The sequence below is a fragment of the Bos grunniens genome, chromosome 29 (genome assembly GCF_055505025.1).
Source record: "Bos grunniens cultivar Pamir isolate PY7600 chromosome 29, Bosgru_T2T1.0, whole genome shotgun sequence".
Classification (NCBI taxonomy): domain Eukaryota; kingdom Metazoa; phylum Chordata; class Mammalia; order Artiodactyla; family Bovidae; genus Bos; species Bos grunniens.
The window spans coordinates 8,194,854-8,217,679 of NC_141193.1; the positions used below are offsets into that span (position 1 = coordinate 8,194,854).

At 55.3% G+C, this 22,826-nt stretch overlaps 1 protein-coding gene across 15 annotated transcripts in view; it reads left to right on the forward strand.

The window, feature by feature from the left end:
- Window positions 1–22,826, forward strand: part of NRXN2 (neurexin 2) — a 110,413-nt gene that overhangs the window by 14,609 nt on the left and 72,978 nt on the right. For 10 of the 15 annotated variants that reach the window (XM_086385081.1, XM_086385084.1, XM_086385080.1 and 7 more), the window contains exons 3-6: window positions 8,598–8,615; window positions 13,510–13,539; window positions 15,694–15,765; window positions 20,062–20,363. In XM_086385081.1, the coding sequence (XP_086241207.1) occupies window positions 8,598–8,615; window positions 13,510–13,539; window positions 15,694–15,765; window positions 20,062–20,363 (422 nt within the window). The remainder of the gene's footprint in view (window positions 1–8,597; window positions 8,616–13,509; window positions 13,540–15,693; window positions 15,766–20,061; window positions 20,364–22,826) is intronic. The other 5 variants (XM_086385089.1, XM_086385074.1, XM_086385079.1 and 2 more) reach the window with 2 other exon arrangements.

A 22,826-nucleotide genomic window follows, 5' to 3' on the forward strand; every position in this document is an offset into this window, starting at 1 on the left:
GAGTTGCCTGCTTAACTGAGGAAGCAGATAAAAAGCAGGCAGTGTGTAGTTAAGAGCACAGATTCTGTAGTTGGGCTGGCTGGGCAGTGACCTTGGGCTTAAGCTCTTTCTGCCCGGTTTCCTTGTCTGTAAAATGGGACAGCAATACTGCCTACCTTACAGAGTTGTTATGGGAATTAAATAAGCTAATTCATTTAAAATGCTTAGAATAGTGCCCGGCACATAGAAGGTGTCGAGAAATAACAGCAAGCAAACAGCATACCATATGCAGCAAGATGCAGTGAGGCAGTGCAGCTTAGTGACAGTGAAGCTCTGTCTCCTGAGGGTCAGATCTGGGTTTAAATCTGACTTCTCTACTCACTAGCCCTGTGAGTCACATGAATACCTAACCTTCAGACTAGTTTTTCCTGACCTGCAGAATGGGAACAAGCATGGTTATCTCACAAGTTTGTTGTGTGAATTAAACAAGTGTCTGGTATGTAATTAGTGGTGTAAAGTGAAGTGAAAGTCACACAGTTTGTGTCCGACTTTTTATGATTCCATGGACTGTAGCCTGCCCGGCCCCTCTGTCCATGGGATTCTCCAGGCAAGAGTACTGGAGTAGGTTGCCATTTCCTTCTCCAGGGATCTTCTCAACCCAGGGATTGAACCTGGGTCTCCTGCGTTGCAGGCAGATTCTTTACCAACTGAGCCACCAGGGAAGCCTAGTGGTATAAATTATAGTATTATTATAAACAGAGTACTCTTGGGATTTTGAAGAAGGGGAGAGTTTACAAGTTGTGTGTGCATACATGCTCAGTCTGACTCTTTGCAACCCCATGCGGTATAGCCCACCAGGCTCCTCTGTCCATGGAATTTTCCAGGCAAGAAATACTGGAGTGGGTTTTCATTTCCTTCTCCAGGGAATTTTCCTGACCCAGAGACAGAACCCTCATCTCTTGGGTCTTCTACATTGGCAGTCGGATTCTTTACCATTTGCAACACCTGGGAAGCCAAGTTGGGGGATCAGTAATAAAAGGCATACTATTTAAGACTGGTCTTGAATGCTGATCAGTAAACTTGGTTTGGGGAGGTCCCACCAAGCAAAGGAGCTAGTAAGAACAGTGGTGTAGAAGGGGGAAGCGCACATCATGGCCATACAGGGACACCAAAGAGTGAAGGGAAGACAGTGAGATCTAAAGCAGGGGAAGCAGCTTGAGGCCAGGTCTTGGGGTTGTTTTTTGTTTGTTTGTTTTCCCCCACCTCACAGCTTGCAGGATCTTAGGTCTCTGACCAGGAGTCAAACCCAGGCCCCCCGAGCAGTGAAAGCACTGAGTCCTAACCACTGAACCACCAGGAAATTCCCCAGGTTTTGACTTAAATCATTCAACTAATGTGTATTGGATGCTGTGTGTAGAGTATTGGTAAATGGAGCCACAAAATACTTTTGAGCAGGTGTGTGAATAAGAATGGTGTTTTGGAAGCTGGGAGCGAAGGGTAAGATGCAGTATGGAGGGCAGTCATGTGGTGGAGGAATCAGTGGGAGAAAGTTCAGGAAAGACACATTGATGCCCTGAACCTTGGCTGTCTTGGGGAGTGGCGAGGAAGGGTGGTGGCAGCTGTGGCGGCGGCAGCATTGTGGCTGAGAGCCGTGGCGGAGACTGAAGTGTAGCACTCTGCCTTTCCCACATGGACGGGCAGAGGTGGTGAGGTTTCAGGTTTGCTTGGTTAGAAGGATGGTGGTGGGGGTGACAGGGGAGGGAAAAGTTGGGAGAGGGAGCAGGTTTGAGCCACAGATCACAGCCCTGTCTTGCTGTTCCTAGACAGAGGTGTCCTGGCAGTCGGAAATGTGAGACCAGAGTTTTGAGTTGAAGGTGGGGCTGCAAGTGGAGACCTGGGAGCCGCATGTGTGGAGAGTGTATTGGAAACTTTAGGGTCAGATGAAGTGGCCAAGGAGGAGGTAAAGAGACGTCAGGGGGCTCATTTGGGAGGAGGAGGGAAAACAGCGGCCGCAGACACTGGGAGGGAGCAGTTAGAACAGAAAGGATATCGGATCACACAGTCAAGGGAGGAGAGAGCAGGGCCTCACAGCTAGTGGGCGTCTGCTGGGTATGTTGAAGGCATGACCGCCCTTTGAGATTAAGAGCTGGGATCTGAACCTGAGCTGACTCTGAGGGGTCCCACCTTCTCCACGCTGCCTCTGAAAAGGAGAGGCGGTCAGTCAGCTGTGTCGTGGACGACCTGCGTTTGGTTTATTGGATGACCTGTGTTTGGTTTATTGGAGGTGCTTCGGGACAGTGTTTCATCCGAAACCAGTAATGACCCCGGATTCCTTGGGCTACAGCTTCTTCTTTCAGCCAGTGCGTGATGAGGGTGTTCCCATCTTTATCGGCGGGCTGTTCTGCCACTGAGAGAGGGCAGTGGAAATCGATCGGTAAACTCTCAGCCTTCTGGAGCCCTCAGGGAGGAACTCCTCCTGAAAAGGAGGGGCATTATCCCATTAAAATACGCAACTCACCACCATTTACAACATTTCAGATGGAAATCTTTAAAAAATATGTTGCACACCTCCCTGCCTGCCTAAGCACATTTGGAAGGTGATTTAGCCTTTTCCGGAAGATTCAGGCTGTCGTGGTTCCCCTCAGGTATTGCCCCGGACTGTCACTCAGGGCTTCCTTTGTTGAGGTATGTGCCTGCCTGAAGTGATGCCAGACTGCTGTACTTTGGTGTTCTTATGTTGGCTTTTTCTAGTTTTTCCACCTCCGCCCTTTGGAGGAGTTGTCAAGGAGCAACCACCCCCCACCCCTCTCTGTTTGTGAACTTGGAAATCAGCATTCCCAGCATGTTAGAATTGTGTGTCACTAACAGAGAGTGGATTCTGGGTTGGGTGTGAGAGGCTCCCCTATGAGAAAATAACAGTTTTTAATGTATAACTGTTATCATGTCGGTTGTGGCTGCTCAGCACTGTTTCTTTTCTTTGGTTCTGGTCTTCATCACTGTCCTTGATAATGAATCTGCTGGAATCCTGAATTCATGTTAGCCAAGACAATACCATTTATGCCTTTGGGGGAGGCGGTCAAGACCTGCGTGTATGCAAGTTGAGTAAATGAGGTCACATATGTGGAATCACTCTGTCAGCTCTAGCATCTAATACCTGTGGTGCTGACAGCTTCTGCTGTTGGAGACAGCTCCAGGCAGAAAGCGATGGACAGCTGAGAGAGCTGGGTGGGGAGCGACTGCTGTAAGAGCCCAGAGATGAGGGAGGTGTTCCCAAGGAGAGCCTCCTAGGGTGGAATGGTTAAGAGCACGGGCTGCTGGGTTTAATCTCGGGTTTGCTAACTGCTGGCTGTGTGAACCTGGACAAGTTGCTGAATCCCATTGTTTTTCAGTGTTCTATTCTGTGAAATGGAGGTCGTGTTGTTGTGAGGACTAAATAAGTGAACACATGGAAATATGATGTCGCTGACTCAATGGACATGAGTTTGAGCAAACTCCAGGAGATGGTGAAGGACAGGGAAGCCTGACATGCTGCAGTCCATGGGGTTGCAAGTCATACACAAGAGTCATACACAACTTAGTGTCTGAACAAAACAAATGGAAACCCTTAGGTCTTCCCGCATGGCTCAGATGGTAAAGAATTTGCCTGTAATGCAGGAGACTGGGGTTCAGTCCCTGACTCTGGAAGATCCCCTGGAGAAAGGAATGGCTACCCACTCTGGTATTCTTGCCTGGAAAATTCCATCGACAGAGGAGCCTGGCGGGCTACAGTCCATGGAGTCTCAAAGACTTGAACATGACTGATCGATTAACACTTTCACTTTACGATGTGCCAGGCACTATTCTAAGTGATCAATAAATGCTACTATGATTATTAACCCTCATGGTCAGAGAAGGCTTCATGGAGGAGGTAGAACTTGGCTAGATCTTGAAGGATGGCTGAGTGAGATTTGTGGAGGTAAAGGAAAAGCTAGGGCTTTCTCGCCAGGAAAACGGCCCAAGTGCAGAGTCTAGAGGATGTGAGTTGAGTGTATCAGACCGAGATGGTTGTGCTTTATTATTATTATTTTTTAACTACCTATTTATTTGGCTGTGCTGGGTCTTAATTGCAGCATGCGGGATCTAGTTCTCTGACTAGGGATGGAACCCAGGGATTGGAAGTGCAGCATCTTAGCTGCTGGCTGGGCCACCAGGGAAGTCCCTGGTTGTGCTTTATGGGAAATAAGATCGGAACTGCGATTAAAACCAGCTTCTAGAAATCTTGACTTGCAGGCCCAGAATGCAGCTCATCAGAACTTTTAAAGCCAGACAGATTTGGTTCAGATTTTGATTCTGCTCCTCTGCCCAGCAATGTGGCCTTGGGCAAATTTCTTCCATTTTCCGAGCCTTGGTCTCCCCATCTCTCTGAGGGAGTAATGGTATCTATTGATGAAGTATTAACAGTAGGGAAATGGTGCACAGAAAGAGTCAAGCTCACTCAAAGTGCTGGGTAAGTGAGGAGTGTTCACTTTTAACTTTTTATTCATTCAACAAACACAGGCCTGCCTTTTTCTGAGCCAGGAACTGTGTGAGCAGCTGGATACACAGAGATGAATGAGACATTGTCCTTGCTCTTGGAGATCTCACAGTCCAGCCAGGAAGCAGACATGGAAACACAATCGCAATAGAGATCGGATAAGTGAAATAACAAGCCAAGGTACATCTTGAGAACTGGCACAAAAGAGGGATGGCTAGGAGATCAGCTCAGAACACAGACCCACATAGACTGACCTAGTCTGAAAGCAGGAGTCCACTTCTCAGGCAGCCGAGGGAATAGTATGTATAGACACATGGCATATTAGGGAAACGTGGAGAAATGGGGTGTGGCTGGAGCCTGGATTGTTGCAAGGAGGGGAGGTTGGAGGGAGGTGTGGTAAAACCTCAAATGGACTTTCTCAGGAAAATTGGACTGGGACTTCCATGGTGGTCCAGTGGCTAAGACTCGGCCCTCCCAACGTAGGTAGCTGGGGTTTGATCCCTGGTCAGGGAACTAGATCCCGCATGCCACAACTAAGAGCTTGTGTGACGCAACTAAAGATCCTGCATGCTGCCACAAAGATTCTGCACACCGCAACAAAATTCTTGTGTGCTGCAGCTGAGTCCCGGCACAATCCCCTAAAAACAACACAAAGAAAAACAAAAAAAGACTGGACTTGGACTTCCCTGGTGGTCCAGAGGTTAAGAATCCGTCTTGCAGTGTAGGGGATGCAGATTCAATCCCTGGTCTGGGAAGATCCCACATGCTGTGGAGCAACTAAGACCATCTGCCCTGACTACTGAGCCTGAGCGCCTGGGGCCCATGCTCCACAACAAGAGAAACCATTGCAGTGAGAAGCCTGCTCACTGCGGCAAAGAGTAGCCCTTCCTGTGATAAAGAGTAGCCCCTGCCATGACTAGAGAAAGCCTGGGTGCAGCAACGAAGACCCAGTGCAGCCAAAAATAAAAATAAAAAAAAAGACTGGACTTGATCTTGTAGGTCCTGGGAAGCCTTGAAGAGTTCTAAGCAGAGTCATGACTTGGTTGGACCACTTTGGTGGTGCTTGGACTGTGAATTACAGGGTAAAAAGACTGACGTAGGGGGAGATCCTTTAAGAGTGTTCTGAGAAGAGGGTCTGAGGAGGGTCTGGACTTGGGCTGTCCTGATGGTGATCGAGGGATAGAAAGGGTTTCAAGGAGTCAAGCTGAGCTTTTAGAGTTTTAGAAGCTGGAATTGATAGGACCTGGTGATTGGTATATGAAAAAAAAAAAGATCAAGGCTACTTTTAGAGTGCCTGATCTGATCAGGGAAGGCTAGCAGGAGGAGAGGGCCATCGTGGACAGGAGGACACTCAGCATGTGAGCCACTCGGGTCACGCTTCTCTGTAGGCAGGTCAGAAGCACAGAAGAGGTCTGTACCTGAGCCACTGAGAAGTTCTGCCCATGTGCGTGTGTGTGTGCGTGTGTATTGATCACGATGGTACTTAGTAAGGTGTAGCTGGTACATGTACCAAGAGAGCCAGGCTGGGTTTGGGTGGGGGGACCAACCGGCAGGAGACTAAGGCAGGAACCCGGGTCAGGGGTGAGTGTGGGGGCTCTGATGACCAAGGAGTGCAGTGGGCAAAGGCAGAGGTGATTTTGTGCTCCTGGGCAAGTGTCCTTTTCTGTGCAAAGGAAGGAGATAACATACCAAGCTTGTGAGGGTTGCCCAGAAGCTGGCGTGTAATGGCACACAATGTGTGACTGACTCATGGCATCTCTGGAGTGTGGCAGTGTGTGGGGCATATACTCCATGAGAAGCATTGGTTGAGGCACTTCCCTGGCAGTCCAGTGGTTAAGACCCTGTGCTTCCAGTGCAGGGGACATGGGTTCAATCCCTGGTCTGGGAACTAGGATCTCACATGCCACTCAGTGCAGCTGAAAAATAAAATTAAAAAAAAGAAGCATTTGTTGAAAGCAGTGTCTTTGCTGCAGGCAGGGAAATGGGCACTTTGTTGCAGAGGGTGGAGATGTCGAGCGTGGCTTGAGCGGGGGCTGGATGTCAGGAATTGAGTGATTGCTGAGCGCACAGCCGTGGGTGCAGGACTGGCCCGCAGGGAAAAAGCCAGGGCTACAAATAACAGGTTTGGGGGTCCCTCAGCCATGAAAGTGAGCTCTCATGGAGCAGGGCGGGAGAAGAGAGAGGAGTGTGGAGGGCACGGGCTGAGCCTGGAGGGGCCCATGATGGCAGGTGAGGGGCACAGGTGAATCAGCAGAAAGCGAAGTGCAGCCAGGAAGAAGAGGCCAATGAGTCCCCAGGTGCCTCTCTAGGAAGCCAGGAGACAGGGGACTCGTGCAGGCAGCAAACTAAACTTGGTTGTTTCACCTTCCTGAGTATAGCATGACCCACATTTGTGGCAGGTGGGAATAGGATTTGCAATCCCCGCCATGTTGGATTATCCAGAAACCCGGAGCCTGCTTGTTTGTGCAGGAGCTGCAGAGATGAGTGTGCTGACCGGCCAGGGCCCCAGCACATGGGGGCCAAAGTGATCCCAGACACAGGGCTGCTCATGAGAGCCCAAGGGTTTTCCTGGGGGCCCCTTCCTAGCCAGCACCCCTCCCCGCCATAAATGTCGTGTGATTCAGTTTATTTAAGCAAGTCGTTGTATACATGGCTATTGGGGGATGCGGCTGCCAGGTAAAAGAAGCCCTGGGTTGTAGAGAAGTGTGTGTGTAACACATGTAGATACGTACAGGCTTGTGTGTGTGGGTTTAGAAAATGGGAGATGATAGATCATAGACAAAAAAGGGAGCTGTGTTCCTCACGGAGGGGGTGGGGGTGGATTGGGTGGGTCTCCAGCCCCTGGAGGGAGTCTGGGTGGTGTGCAGCTCATATTATGTATTAGATCACAGTGCGGGTATTGATTCTGCATGGAGCCCGTGTGTGTACTGTGGGGGCGGGTATAAGATGTGACAAATGACAGTGTGCTTCTGGAGTTTACCTAACCCCCTGAGAGCGGATGAGACAATAACACAAAGTGTGTGCATGCGGGCATGAGTGTGTCCTGAACAGCTGTTTGCCTGTGCACATGTGTGTCCTGGGGTCCACTTACACACGTGTGTGTGCACACGCGTGCGTGCGTGTGTGTGTGTGTGTGTGAGCCCAGCCTTCTTGAGCTTGGTTGAAGGAATCGCCTCTCGGCTCCCTCCCTTCCTTCCTTCCCTCTTGACCTACGTGGTGAGCCCGAGGGACAGGCTCAGGCAGGCCTCTAAGCGGTGAGGGCTGACTGCCCAAAGGCTGTGGCATGACAGAGGGGTGGGTTCAGTCTGGCCCCCCGAAATTTGACCCCCTTCTACCACTGAAGTAGCCCATCCAGCCTGGGGGCACTTTGTCTTAGCCAGCTGTTGAAAAGTCATTTATCCCAGAATTGCAGAACCAGAGCCAGAAGGGGCCTCAGAGGGGTCCTAGTCCACCCGTCTCCACCCTGGAGAGGCACTGGGGGCTCAGAGAGGCTGAATGACTGGGATGGGAGTCGTGCAGCACTTTGCGACAGAAGCTGTGTACTAATCCCCAAACCCCAAGGGTGGTGATGGGGAGCACGGTTGGGTCTGAGTGTGCAAAGGCCTCAGGTGTGTGTTGTGTGAGAGATTATACATGTCTCTGCATCACTAAGTGCCTATGTGTGTCAGTGTGTCAGTGAGGGTGAGCCCTGCGTGAGCGTGTCCCCATCTGTCTCTGAGATGCGGTGGCGTGCAGGGAGGAGCGTGCTGGGGGAGGCTGGGCACCTGACTGCTGCTCCTGGCCTGGCCTCCGATTCTCCACGTGACCTTGAACAGTTGCCTCCCTGTCCTGGGCCTCAGTTTCCTGAAATGTGACTTAGGCTCAGGTCCCCTTGGGCTGTGTGACCCTATTTGTGAGGTGCCAACTCAGGGAACAGCTTGGTCTCTGTCTCATCCCCCAGGGGCCTTCCAGGTTGGGTGACTTGTGTCCAGGCCTGGGCGGGCTAGAAGACCTTAAACCCACCTCCCATCACTCCGCGTGGAGCCCTGTCCTTAGTACCCACGTTAACGGCCCTCTTTTTTTCTCTCTCTTTGCCTCCCCCTTCCTGAACCTCGCTGGCCTATAGAGGAGCACCCCATGGAAGGTGAGTGACACCTCTTGGTCGCTGGGAGTGGTGGATCACTTGCTGGGGGTCCTGGCGGCCCCCTCCCCTGCCCATGTTGGGGGTGCCCAGGGAACGGTGTCCTCTTGGCTGCCTTGGCCCCACCCTTCACCTGTCCCCTCTTTCTGGTCTGCTGGGGAGAACTGCCTGGCAGGGCCAGTCCTTCCACTGCCTGTCCTCAGCGCTTCTGCCCACCGGCCTGTCTTCCTCCCTGAGAGGAGACCAGACTGGGAGTGGAGCTGGAGGGGTGGGGCTGAAGATTCACAAGTGTCCAGAAATGACTGAAAAGATATGTTTTTGCTCAGCCCAGGGGAGGAAGCGTAGAAGGGCCATACTGCCACGGCCTGGGGGTGGTGCTCAGGTAGAATTCACTCCGGGGTCTGAAGAGTGCAGGCCAGGGGTAGGGGGTCAGGCCCCTGGGTCAGAGTGTGTGCGCTGGGTGGCCGTTTCTCCTCTTTGACACACTTGCAGTCCCCTGTCCCCTGGGCTGGCATGAGTAGGTAGGGTGGTCTGCTTCTTCCTTTGGCCCAGGCCCAGGCAAGGGCACCGAGCGTGCCTCGCTTCAGGGTCTCTCTGTCCATTCTTGCCCGGTCTTCTGCTTCATTTGCCTTGCCTCTCTCTGGTTTTTGTCTCTGCCTCTCTTTTTCTCCAGGGCTCTGTTCCTGGACTTATTTGTTTCTGTCCTGCCCCGGGGTCCCTCTGGGTTCCTGTCATTCTCTGAACCTTCTCCTCTCACTGTGCTTTTCCGTGTTTCTTTTCCTTCTTCGAGGTGGACCAGATCAGGGAGAAAAGACTGGGTTGGATGGTCCAAGCTTGAAGGCAGGGCTGCAGTGGAGCTCACGCGGCCCCCACGGGGGGCAGGCAGGGGGCTGGGAGGGAAAGAGGATCCCGGTCACTAAATCTGTCCCATACTTTCTTCCTGGAGCAGCGGGACTGGGAAGCATGTGGGCAGCCCACCCTGCCCTGGATGCAGGAGTCTCGGGCAGAAAGGCAAGGAGGGCTTGGCTGAGTGTGGGGCTGGAATCCACCTTCCCTCGTGGTGTCCACGTTTGGCTCGTCTTTCTCCCCGATGTCCCTTCTCCTTGAGTGTCCTCAGGTCCCCTGATCCCTGTAGGCAGGCACCCATGTGTGCATGCGTGTGTGTATGTGAACCTGTGTGCACACGTGTTCATGCAGCTCTGTTGTATCTGTGTGCATGTCTGTACACGTGCACTCGTGTACACATCTGAGTGTGTGCGGAGCTGTGTGCCCCTCCAGCGTCCCGTCTTCTGTGGCCCGTGTCTCTGGAGCCTCTGTAGAGCGTCTGCATCTGTGTCTGCATCTGTCCTGTCTGGGCCTGTCTCTCCGTGTGTCAGTGTTTACTTCTGGGTGTGTGTAAGAGAGAGAGTGTGCGCGTCTGCGTGGACGCAGCCTTCTGAGGGCCGGAGATAAGATTTAGTGCTGATGTGACTTTTACTTGCTCTTGATGTCGAGTCTCCTCCGGAACAAAGGGAGAGATGCAAGAGGAAGAGGGGGAAAGGGTGGAGGAGAGAGCCTGCGGGGAGGGGGCAGACAGACCAGAGGAAGGAGGGGGGGCAAGTAGAAGCAGGAAGAGGAAGGAGGCAGCGCAGGGAGGGGCAGAAAGGGGAGAAGCACCAGGGAACAGCCAGGCCAGAGAAGAAGCTGGAGGGCTGGTAGGGGAGGAGCAGTGGCCTGGAGCTGAAGGGGAGAAAACAGGGAACAGTTCTCCAAACAAGTAGACTAGAGGGCCAAGAGAGAAGCTGGGTTGCGGGGACAGTGGGGACTGAGCCCACTGAGCCGTCTCTTGGGGACACCATGGTGGCCTGCTGGTCTGGATGAGGCCTTGCATGTCAGTGGTTGGGCAGGGGTGTGTGTCTGTGGCTGTGTGTGTGTGTATGTGTGTGTATACACACGCAGGGATGTGATGCATCTGTGTGTCTCTGTGACGTGGCTGCTTGTGTGTCTTCCAGTCTTGCCCCCTGTAGCCCTCTTTCTTCTTTCGACGCTGGTCCTCCCTGGGGTTCTGGTAGGAGAGTGAGGGGGTGCGGCTGAGAGTGGGGCAGTAGGTCTGGCAGGTGGTGGCTTCATGGGGGTGGACTGGGGGATCCTCAGTGGCGCTACACTCTGGACTCTGCGGGTCCCCCTTCAGATTTCTGAGTCCTCCGTGCCTTCGCCCCCTTTTCCGGTCCTTGGACACTGTGGCTCAGGCCTAGCTTTCTCCCAGGAACCTAGCCATCCTGCTCCCCAGGCTCTTGTCAAGTATCTCCTTTTGGGGATCCTGGTATCCCTGGCTCCTTTCCCTCTAGCCTTTTGTAGCAGGGAGAGGAGACCCAGAAGCAGCCAGACAAAGCGCCCTAGGAAAGGACCCTTAGTAACGCCATCGTCACTGCCGGCTCTTCTTCAGGGGCAGGCGGAGGGGCTGATGCCACAGGTGGAAGCAGGGAGGGGTGTAAGGAAGAGGGCCAGGGCCTGGGGATAGCAGTGAATTCAGGCCGGGTAAGGAGGCAGGCTTTAGGGAGGGCACCCTTGGGCCAGGCTGGCCTGAGCTGCGGGGAGATGGGTAGACGACGGGGCAGGGAACGGGCTTCCCCTTCCCCAAGATGGCTGGTGCTGTCACGCCTGAGGGAACCGAGCAGCTGGTTGCCGTGGTGACAGAGGAAAGTGCCGCATGCTAATGAGGCTGGCGGGGAGCCGGGCGGTGCAAGGGTCTGCGAGGTGGAGAAGCCGCTGCCCCAGCAGTGGTGCGGGCCTGTGGGGACAGAAGCGGGGTTCACAGGGCACTCGGCTCTTGGGCCTGGAAGACCTGGATGAGGGGCTAGGGCCCCGGGTCTGGGTCCTGCAAGTAGGGGGTTTGGAAGAAGATGGTAGTTTTGGGGGAAACAGTTGGTGGGGGCATTCGGAGCAAGGAATGAGACTCGGTCCAAATACTTGGGTTCCCTCCAGTTTTGTGGATGAAACCTGTGTCTCCCCAAGAGCTCTTCTGTCCGGAGGCAGCCCTCAGTGGCCGTGCTCCCCTCCCCTAGCTGGCCTAGGACCCAGAGATTGGGAGAGACCCATGGCACCTAAGACTAGAAGAGGGCAGCAGGAACCATTCGCCCATCTCCGCTGGGCCCAGGCCCTTGGCCCTCCACCATGCCCTTCTGGCCTTTTTGCTGTCTTTCTTTCTGGAACCCAGGCATCCTGACCCTCAGCCTTGCCCCAGGGACAGCTGGAGCGCTTCCCCTATCTTCTGTCCTGCTCCTGCCTTTCTGCCTGCAAGGCCCACATCTCATGATCACAGCCCCTGGGGTGGTTTCCAAGGGCAGTGCGGTGCTGCAAGGCCGTTCCTTCCCCACTTTCTTGGTCAGACCCCACGGGTGCAGGGGTGGGGAGGTGAGGGCGGAGGTTGGTGGGGCTGACTGGTTGCCTGGGGGAGCCCCGGGGTCTCAGCTCAGCTGTGGGGCCTGGTGCTGCTAGCCTCTCTGGAGGGGAGTTTTCTTTGACTGGTGCCTTTCAGGGACTGGGGTACTGGTCGAGTGGGCCAGAATCTCTCCCCCCGAGGCCGAGGGGATCCCCAAATCAGAGCTGACAAGGCTCTCTCAAGGGACCAAGGCGACTCTGAAAAAAATCCCAATCAATCTTACTCTCAGTCTTGGATGTAGGGCTGGTGTTTCCCATTTCCAAAATTCAGCTCTTGGGGCACCTCGGAGGAGACCTGGCCGGAGAAAGAGGATCCGTAGAATAGGTTTTGTTTTTTTCATAAAATAGTTTGAGTGAGGTGTGTTGGCCTCTTAGGGAGCTCCCTCTTGGGGGTCCTGGCTGTCCTCTTTTGTCTTTGCTATCCGAGGGTGCTGGCCTAGCCTCCCGGGCCTCTGCATGGAAGGTCCCAGACCCCCATTCTTTATTTATTTAATTTTTTGGCCATGCCCCAGGGCATGTGGGATTTTAGTTTCCTGACTTCTGAGGGGCCCCCTGCAGCAGAAGTGTGGCGTTTTAGCCACTGGACCACCAGAGAAGTCCCAAGACCCCCTTCTTGATCCAGCATGCCCCTGGATTCTGCTTCCTCCTACCTGCTGCTGCTCTTTGTCCTCCTGAGCCCCAGTTTTCTCGCAGAACCCGGGTGTGCAAGGTGCCTGCTACCCATTCCAAGGCTGTGGGGAGTGCAGCTTGGGCGAAGGGGCCTGGATAGAGGCTTTTCCACAGCCCTCTTTGGTGGGAGAGGCCGTCCAGGCCCAGTCTCCTCACGCCCCAGTCCTTCCGTCTCTGCCAGGCTCGTGGGATGGGTGGAGGGTGGAGATCCCGCTTGCCAGCTCAATCCCATGCTAACAGGACACTCTCTCTCTCTCCAGGTGGCTTTGATTTTTGTGTCGTGTTTTATTTTCTCCTTCATCTGAATCGTTTTTCTCGTTGACTGTTTTTTTTTCTCTCCGCCTCCCGGAAGAAAAAAAAAAAGAAAAAAAGAAAAAGGAAAAAGCAGCCCTCCCAGCCTCATGCTTCTCCTCCTTTTCCTTTTTTTTTTCCGGCAAGAAGAAAAAAAAAGAAACCAAACTCTCCTCTCCCCCGTGCAGTAACTCCCTGCCCCCTCCTCCCTCTGGTTCTGCCTGTACCCCGTCCCCCTTTCCGCCGCCCCCTTTTCTCTCTCTCTCTCCCCTTCTCGTGCCCTCCACCTTCTGTTTCGGCATCGGGGCCCCTCCCCTCAGCTCTGGGCTGGGGGCTTTCCCCCCGATGTCTGTCACAAGTTAAAAGGGTTTTTAAATTGTGGCAGCAAAAGCTTTTTTCTCCCCTCTCTCTGGCTGATTTTGATGACTCGTGTTTTCTTTGTTTCTTTCCCTTTTTCTTTCTTTTTTTCTTCCTTTTTTTTTCTCCTTTCTTTCTTTCTCTCCTTCCCCTTTCCAAGGTCCGGCTCACCTGACGTTAAACAGCGAAGGTATGGTTTGAAGTTCTGGTTTGGTTTGGATTGGATGGCCCCCAACCTGCGCCTGGATTTTCTGGCCCCGCCCCCTCCCCACCCTCTTCCCCCTCCTCCACCTGCCCCGCCTCCTTCCTGCCTTCCTACCCCCTTCCTCTGCCACATCTTTATTTTACTGGGTGCTGGGGCAGGGGGTGGGGGGCTTTTCCCCGTGTGTGCTCTCCGCTCCCCTAACCCCTGACTCACTCCATCCGCCCTCATCCCACCTTGGTTTCTGACATCAAGAGATGTTTGAACTCCTGCCGTTGTCTCCAGTCACCTTTTTTGCGTTTTCCTGATAGTGTATCTTGCTTTTTTTTTTTTTTTCTTTCTCATGGTGGTGTTTTATTTCCTTCCACTCATTCTGATCATTCTTTCTCTTCTGTGAACCCAAATACAAAGAGAAAAGCATGGGCTGGAGGAAGAGGATTTTAGGCAGCCTCATTCCCCTCACCCTGCTGCTGTGGGATGCCCCCTTTCCACAGCTCCCCCCTACCGCCCCACCCAGGCCCATACACCCTCCCCGGTGACTTGAGGATGTCTCCTGACCCTGTTTGACAGATGAGGGCATTTAAGCCCAGAGATGACTTGCTAGTGATTACACAGCCTTTAATTGGTGGTACCTTTGGGACTGCTCAGCTATTTTTAGCCTCCCTTCGACCAAGTCCTTACCATCTTTAAAAGCCCTGGTGTTCAGCAAACCTGGAGACAGAGCCCAGGAGTCCTGACCACGATCCCCCAGCTCTGACCTTCCTGTCACTGACTCCCTCCCAGACCCTCAGGCACTGCTCCGGTACCCAAGTGGTCCTCTGTCGGGGCTCACCTTCCAGAGAGATGGGGTGAGGGTCTTAGCCCGTAGACAGGAGAGGCCTACAGGATGCAGGCTGGGCTGTGGGGAAAGACTGAGATCTGGAATGTGATGGATTTAGGCCTGGGGCGGTAGAGACCTGGAATTCATGCAGGGATGTGAAATTATGACAAGAAATGTGTGAAAGGAGGAAGTCCCGAGTGGGTAGTCAGGGTCTGGCTGGTCGATTCACATCCTTCTTGCCTCTCAGTGCCTGGTTCTGGAGATGCCGGCTATGGCTTACCATTGTTATAGATGAAGGCCTGAAGGATCCCTAAAGCCCCCACCCCCACCCCACCCCCGAAAGGCCACAGCTCAGGCATTATTCTAGTTTTATTTCTGGGGACTGGGGTTGGAATCAGGGCCCAGACAGGGACTTTTAAACTCCATCTTTGAGTTCCCCTCAAGAACCATCTCCTAGGGGCTGGTGGTAGCTGTGGTGCTTGGGAGACCCTGGTCGGGATGGGCGGAGAGCTCAAGGCAGCCTGGGGCCCAGATGTGGTGACTGTGCGGACTTTGGAGAGGAGGCCCAGGGTCAGGGGACTGGGCAGCGGGGAGCGAGATGTCCTCCCTGAGAAAGGCCTTCCTGCTCCCACGGTGAGCTCGGTCTGGCAGGACCTGCTGGTGTGCACAGCCCTGCTGAGGGCACCATGCAAGGACCAGGAGCAAATGGAGCGCAGCCCCGCCCCTGGGAAGCCCCTCGGGCTAACTGGCCAAGAAGTGGACGAGGGCAACCTTCATTTACTAGCACACACTAATAAACGAACAGGTGTAGAGGGAGAACCAGGCTTGCCTTGAATATGGGCAGAGAACAGAAGAGGGGTTTGGTGTGGGAACGGAGGTGGTTTTGGAAGAGGGGTGCTGTGTCAAGCTTGCACGAGTGGAAGAGCAGGGACCTGGCCCAGACGGTCGGGGTTGAGAGTGGCTGTGGACGTTCAGGGCCCCCAGGACCAGAGGGCTGTCCCGTTGGCAGGCTGTCGGGCAGAAGGGGCTCCTCAACCGGCAATGAGGCCTCTGCTCCTCCATCCCAATCTCCCCAGCCCTGGGCGAGGGGTGGAATCCGTGGCTGTGAGTGTGATGGGGTTTGTGGGGCTGGTGTTCTTGGTTTGTCAACCAGCTCCTTCCCCGGAGGCCCTGAAGCAAATGAGTATCCAGAGCACACCCCTACCCCCACTGTACCTCCAGGCAGGCGCTCTGCCCTGGAAAGGGCCCTCTATCACCTCAAGGCTGGGGTGGGACTGCCTGGCTAGCCCCCTGTGCCTGACTCCCCAATTCTGCTTCTCCAGTAGGGTCCTTACTGTTCTCCGAGGGGGGGGCCGGGAGAGGAGGAGCCGGCGATGTGCACCAGCCGTCAAAAGGTCAGTGACCCCACAGTCCCCAGAGAGCCCAGCCCTTACCACCCCCGCAGGCCAACTTCACTTCCTGGAGGGCAGCAGAGTCAACAGAGGCCTCGTGCCTTCTACCGGCTCTGAGGTCAACCCCGCACCCGTAGTACCTGCCCTGGTGTGAAGGGCCACAGAACTCCGTCTCTTTCCCAAAGCCCTGTTGTCCTGATGACCTATTTCTAGAACACAGAGGTCTTCTTGTGGCAGTTGTTTAGGCCAAAGAACAGGGATGCCTTGAGAGTACCTGTTTCCCTGGGAGAGTGGCTGGGCAGCAGGTTCGACACCCCGTTTAACCGTCACATTCTGACGGCACGCTCGGTGTCAGCCCAGGGGGATTCTGGTGAAGACATTGGCATTTTTAATAGATATGTAACACAGGCGTCACTTCAGTGAGCCTTCACGCCCCACCAGTGGAAGGGCTTGTGGCCCTTGGTTTACAGATGAGACTGACCTCACCAATGCACCTGAGGCCAGCCTGGGGCCCTTTATCCTGTCTCAGGGCTGTAGGTTTCAAGCTCCTTATTTTTCCTGCACTAAGGCTATCTCTTAAGAGAATCTTTTCCTAAGAAGTTTGCAGGGCAGAGAAGCAACCCCTCAAGGAGCTCCAGTGGGTGCCAAGCCCTAGGGCTGTCAAGTCCTGTTCTTTAGAACGTGCTGTTCTGTTGGCCTGGATTTCTGCCATCTCTGCCCTCTTCCCCAGCCGTTTGGTATCTCTTTCAGCTGACTCTCGAAAAAGTAGCTAGGCCACCCGCACTGGAAGTCTCCCCCAAGTTCCCTCGGCAAACCCCAGACTCTGCATGGTGTTCCCTTTGTCTGCACATTCATTATATCACTCGCCACACGGCATCGTAACTGTCACTTTACCTGGTTGCCTCCCCCTCTCAACCGAGCTCCCTGAGGACAGTGATTGGGTATTTTCGTTCGTATACCCCCGGTGCTTTCCACGGCTCCTGGCACATATGTAGGCGTGTGCTCAGCAGATTTATTTTAAATGGGCGAATGGGCTCTGTTCTCAAGGGGCTCATTGACGTTCTAACAAATAACTACAGTACAGTGTTGGTACGTGCGAAGTACAGGCAGAGTGCAGACTGTGTGCAGAGGAGCTAGTTTATTCATTGATGGAGAGGGAGAGGCAGCGCGCACACACACAGAACGTTACATCCCGGTAACACGAGTCGTTTATTTGTGGAATGGTTTACAGTTTAGGAAGCCTCACCCCATCCAGTCTTTTTCTAGATGCCCACAGCAACCTGGGAGGTAGGCAGACGATCTTTGTCCTGAGGAGGAAGCTGGGCCTTACAGATGCTGCCTCTTGGCCAAGGTCACAAAGCTGGTGCAAGAGCCAGCATTAGTGCCCAGGTCTTCTTTTTCACATCATACTTCCTCTCAAGGGAGCAGTACAAGATGTTACTAGGCAGTAAGTGCCAAATGAGCAGAACAGACAGCTGTAGTGCTTGAGAGCAGGGAGGGGCTGAGGGGGCTGGAGACCTTCCCAGAGGAGGGCTTTGAGCAGGGCCTGAAAAGGAGGCGGCTGCTCTGCCCCTCACGGCCTTTAGAGGTCTAGGACCCTAACAACTGGTCTCCAGCTACATCCAGCTTGACTGGGGACACTGGTGGGGCTCCACTTCCCCGACCCTGGGAGACAAACGAGTGTCAGCAGTGACCCCTTGCCTGTGCCAGGGACGGTTAGGAGCGGTAATATTCAAGGAATGCTGGGAGTTGTAGTTCCGGGGCGTCCACCCGGCGGGATGGGAGCGAGCGCCCCCTGCTGTTTCAGGTCCCGTTCCTTTCAGAGCGGCTTCATGCTCTTGGGAGTTCAGCGGGCCTGGCGACCCCCACATGCTTACCTGACAGACCGCCCCCCCCCCCCCCGCATCCCCACCAATCCCAAGAGGTCCTGCTGCTTCCTCCCCACCCCAGGGCGGTCTTTGTCTGTCCTTCCCACCGTTCTTGGGTTTTCTGGTTCACATTTACTCATCTCTTCTCTGTCGCTCTCCTCCAGTTCTTCCAGGTTCCCTCTGGCTGCTCCAAGCCTCTTCCCGTCCCTGGCCTGCTGGGTCTCTGGCGGGGGCAGGCAATGGAGGACACGTTTACCCTGGCTCCTCTCCCAGGAGACCTGAGCAGAGCCCGGAAGAGTCGAGGAATGGCCTCGTTTCTCCACTTTGCCTTGGCAGCCGGGTCCGGCTCTAGGCCCGCCTCTCTCCTTTTCACCGGGCTCTTTTGTTCTGTTCCAATCACTTTTCCACGTGGTTGCCTTATTCTTTCCTTTCTTTCTGTTTGACTCTCCTTTTAATATTTTCTTTGACTGCAGTGAAGGTGAGGGAGTGGGAGGGGAGGCTGGGCTTTCGGGAGAGACTAGGACGTGGAGCAAACTCAAGGTCAAACATGTTCCCTTTTCTGGTCCTTGAGCCCCCCCCCCCCCGGCTCTGCCAGTGCCTGGGCAGCAGGCCTGGTTGCTATGGAAACAGCAAGGCCTTGGCGTCCTTTCCCTAGAGGTCTCTGTCCCCCTTTCCTTGCTGGCCCTCTTCCATCACCCTTACCTGTCCCTTCCCAGTTAGTGCTTGTCTTTATCCAGATTGCTTCCCCATCACCTCTTGCTCGCTCCCAGCTCTGCGCTGTCTCCAGACCCCTTCTGTCCCCTGTGGCCCATTTTCTCCTTCTCCATGTGGCCTGCCTCCACATCACCATTCTTCCCTACTTTTCCCTCCTTGTCTCTCCTTGTCTCCTCCTCTTTGTTTTCTGGCCCTCTCTGCTGGAGCCCTCAGGTGGGCAGAGTGGGGCTTCCAGCTGTCCCGATGTGGCCCGTGCCCCACCAGCCATTGCTGCCCCACAGCCTCAGGAAACCGGGCCTTGCCAGCTGCAGCAGTGCCGTGCCAGGCTCTGGGGCAGCAGCTGGTGCCTTGGCATCCGGAGGCAGTGAGGACTGAGTCTGCGGGCAGCCTGCCCGGAGGGAGAGCAGGGCTGTTGTGCAGGGGAGAGACATCTGCAGGAGGCGCACCCAGAGAGCCCCGGCTTCCACATGCCGTGCTGATGATGGGGCCTGGCATACTGCGGGCAGGTGCCTTCTGAGGGCCGAATGCCCCGCTTCTTCCTGGGCCTGGGGGCCTGTGCTGAAGAACCCCGCCCTCCACGGAGGCCCTCCGCCAGCTGTCTTGCTCACTCCCAGCCTCACCTGCGAGATGGGTGGGCCCAGCTGGAAGGAGAAACGAGTCGCTGTCAGAGTCCAGGTCCTCTGTGCTCCCTTGACTCCACGGCCCGTTTTCTTCCCTCAATGGATGTGGGCTCTGGCTCGTGAAGGTGTAGGGTTAGGACACCACCTTCCCACCACTAAGCCGTTGTCATCCATTTGTAGAAAGCTAAATGCCCCTAAGGCCCTTCCAGTTGTTTTCACTTCTGTTTAAAGAGTGCCAGTGAAAGGAGCCCTGTGCTGGGTGTACACACACACACACACACACACACACGAGAGCCAGGCCTGCCCGTGTATCTTGCCTCCAGTCATCTCCTGGCACACGGGTCCTACACCTGCCCTCTGGCCACCCTCGGAGGCGCTCAATCTAGGACCTGTCAGCACTGTCCTCTCAGGTTGGACTAGGAAGTTGGGGGGGATGGTGACAGCCATCACGGTGGCCTCCTGTGTAAGCCCCACCCCCTGCTCCCTGGGACATCTGTCACCCACATCACCCTCCCATGTGTCTTCCCCCTGCCCCCCCACCCCATTCTCTCCATTTGCTCAGTGCTATGAAGCAGGCCTGCTAGTCCCATCCCAGGTGGTCAGGCTTGAGACTGTTCCCAGGCAGTGAGAATGGCCATCACCGGACAAGAGGCAGGAGGGGGAAGTGGGCTGCACTCAGGAGACCCTTGGTGCCCCGCCATAGGGGGACACTCTAGGAAGACTTCAGGTGCAGCCTCTTGTCTCTCTTCCGCATCTTTCTGTTAAGGGGAGTGGCTGGGGGAGGGCTGGTGGGGGAGGAGACGGTGAGGCTGCCTGCTTCTGTCTGCTTCGCCTGGCCCTGTGGCAGCTTAATTGTCAGCTGTCAGTGTGAGAGCCACTTAGCAGCCTCCTGCCTTGGAGATAGGCGTGGAGGAAGCTGCTTCTGACAGCAAAGATGGCGGGGTCCAGAGAGGAGGGGGCCAGTGGAGGGAGGAGAGTGAGCCTATAGCTTGCAATTGGGATCGAGAGGCTCTGGGTACCCCGGCTGGAGGGGAAGAGGGAGGTCTGGAGTGCCCACGCCACTCAGCCCTCTTCCATTTCTCCACGGTGGCATCCAGGCAAGGAAGAGTTTGTGGCGACCTTCAAGGGCAATGAGTTCTTCTGCTACGACCTGTCACACAACCCGATCCAGAGCAGCACGGACGAGATTACGCTGGCCTTCCGCACCCTGCAGCGCAATGGGCTGATGCTGCACACGGGCAAGTCGGCCGACTACGTCAACCTGTCCCTCAAATCCGGGGCGGTTTGGCTCGTCATCAACCTGGGCTCGGGAGCCTTTGAAGCCCTGGTGGAACCCGTCAATGGCAAGTTCAACGACAACGCCTGGCACGATGTCCGGGTCACTCGAAACCTGCGCCAGGTAGGGGGAGCAGGAAGAAGGCCGGGGCCAGCGGCGTCTGGGGCAGAATGGGAGTGGGGAGCGAGGCCACCAGGATGTGGGGCCAGGCTCAGGCTGGGTGGCAGGGTGTGGTTCTGAAGGATGTTTAGGCTTTGGGTGGGCTGGCAGGGGCCAGGAGTGTGGCCGCAGTCGGCAGGCTGCAAGGACCAGGATCCACACTAGGGAGGAGGCTGCGGAGCTGTCCAGGGCCAGAGCCCGGGGGAAGAGGAAGGGCTGGGCTAGGATTGATGCTGGTGACTTGGTGCTGAGGTTTCAAGGGCTGGGGCTGAAAAATCAGGTGAACTGGCAGCAGGGCGATTCAGGACATGGAGGGATGAGACAGAACCTGAATGATGGGCCCTGGGAGTGCTCTGGGATGGGGAGACGCTGGTCAGACCCTGGAGGGGCAGGTGTCCAGTTAGGGCAGAAAGTCTAGGACACATGGGGTGGGATGTGGCCTGCCCTCAGGCAGGGCCTTTGGGGCTGGGCTAGGCAGGGCCTTTGGGGCTGGGCTCAGCAGGGTCGGGGCAGCAGGTGTGAGCAGGGAACCGGCTGGAGAGGTGCTTGGTCCTGCCTCTCCTCTGGCAGCACCCCAATTCTCTCCTGTCCCGTCCTGTTCCTCCAAAGGGGAGCAGGCTCTCCCAGGGGTTCTTGACTGTCTTGCTGTGGCTTCCAGGCCTGCCCTTGCAGGAGCTCAGGAGACTCTTGGGGCGGCCCCTGCAGTCAGGACAGGGCTCTTCTCAGCGTCTCCAGACGCCCCCCACCCTGGAGGAGCGCCGATGCTTCTGGGCATTGACTCTGTCCTCAGTAGCTCTTGCCTCTCACAAGGTGCAGGGAGGCTGCAGCAGGCGAAGCACTCTCTCTGGCCAGGCTACTGCTCGACAGCAGCCCCCATAGCTTGTGTCCAGCCCTGAGAAGTTCCTGCCTCAAGCGCGGTCCAAACCAGAGCCTTTTTTGAAAGCAGATAAGGCTGCTGTGCATCCTTGATGGCTCCCGCCTCTGCCTCCGGACTCCTTGCCCTGCTCGCTGGGTGCCTGGGAGCCCCAGGCACCCGGGTGCCAGGCTCCTGCTGGTCCCTTTCTCTGGGTCCACCGCTTTCTCTCGTGGCTGGTGGCAGGGATGCTTTCCCAGCTCCACTCCAGCAGGCTAAGTGCAGCCAGGACCGTGGAACCCCTGAGGCCTGGGAGGCACCATCTGGGCTGGTTTGGAGCTCTTCTCTCACTCGGTACCTTCTCTTATTTCCTGGTTCTGGCTGAACTTCTTGGTGAATGAACTTCTGTTGTCTCTCCTCTTCACCGTCACTGGCAACTTCCTTCTTCTCCTCTCCTTCCTCCCACTGAAGGCTCCTGGGGGGTAGGGGCTGTCAGACCTCACACTGTTCTTACCTGCTCCTCTTCAACCCACTGAGTCACGATCTAATGGGGCATCCCTCTCAGTGGTGACTTCCTCTTGCTGTCGGGACACCGTGACTAATCCACCTGCTCTTTCCAAGCCGCTGCTCCCTGCAGTAGTCGGGCTCCCACCCAGGCATCTGTTCTCAGTGCTCCCCAAGCTCCGAAGAGCCGCATCGTCCCCTGAGCTGGCTGGAGGGCTGTCCTGTGGCGTCACCCTGTTTACTGCAGGGCTGGGCAGAGTTGCCTTCTTGCTGCTGTTCTCTCCCCAGGACAGGTGTTGTCACCTGGTGCTGTCTTTGGCAGCACACTGCAAGCCCAGAGTCCTTACCCATGTGTCCTCTGGCCAATACATTGTCCATCTATACAGGATGTGTGCTTAGTCGTGCAGTCATGTCTGACTCTTTTGTGGTCCCATGGACTGCAGCCCGCCCGACTCTTCTATCCATGGGATTTTCCAGGCAAGAATACTGGAGTGGGTTGCCATTTCCTTCTCCAGGAGATCTTCCTGACCCAGGGATTGAACCCCAGTCTCCTGTGTCTCCTGCACTGGCAGGAGGGTTTCTTAGCACTGCACCACCTGGGAAGTCCTATACAGGGTACTGAGGGGAAAGACATGGTCCCACCCTCCCAGCCCTTTGGCTCTTGAGGAGACAGGATGAGTCTGCTAAAAGTGATCAGAGCCAATGGTGCACACAAGCGCCAGCTAAGTGGCAAGAATCTTAAATGTTCTAGGAACTCGAGAGACACAGACAAGTGGGCAAGGCTGTGACCAGGGAAGGTGGGAAAGCCACCTATAGGTGGTGAGGCCTGGCCTCCGCAGCACCAGGATGGACGGGGACTCACAGTAGCCTCCTCCGGCGCTCACAGAGTTCTGGGTCTGAGCTGGTGACGGATGCAGACCACTTCCCCTGGCTGGCTCTACCAGATGGCTCAGAGCGGAGTCAGGTCATACTGACCCAAACACAAGCCTTCGGGGCTCAGGGGGTATCTGCTTCAAGACTTTGATTGAGAGGTCTTTTTAGAAGGGGTTTCTGGAGAGATGTATTTGACT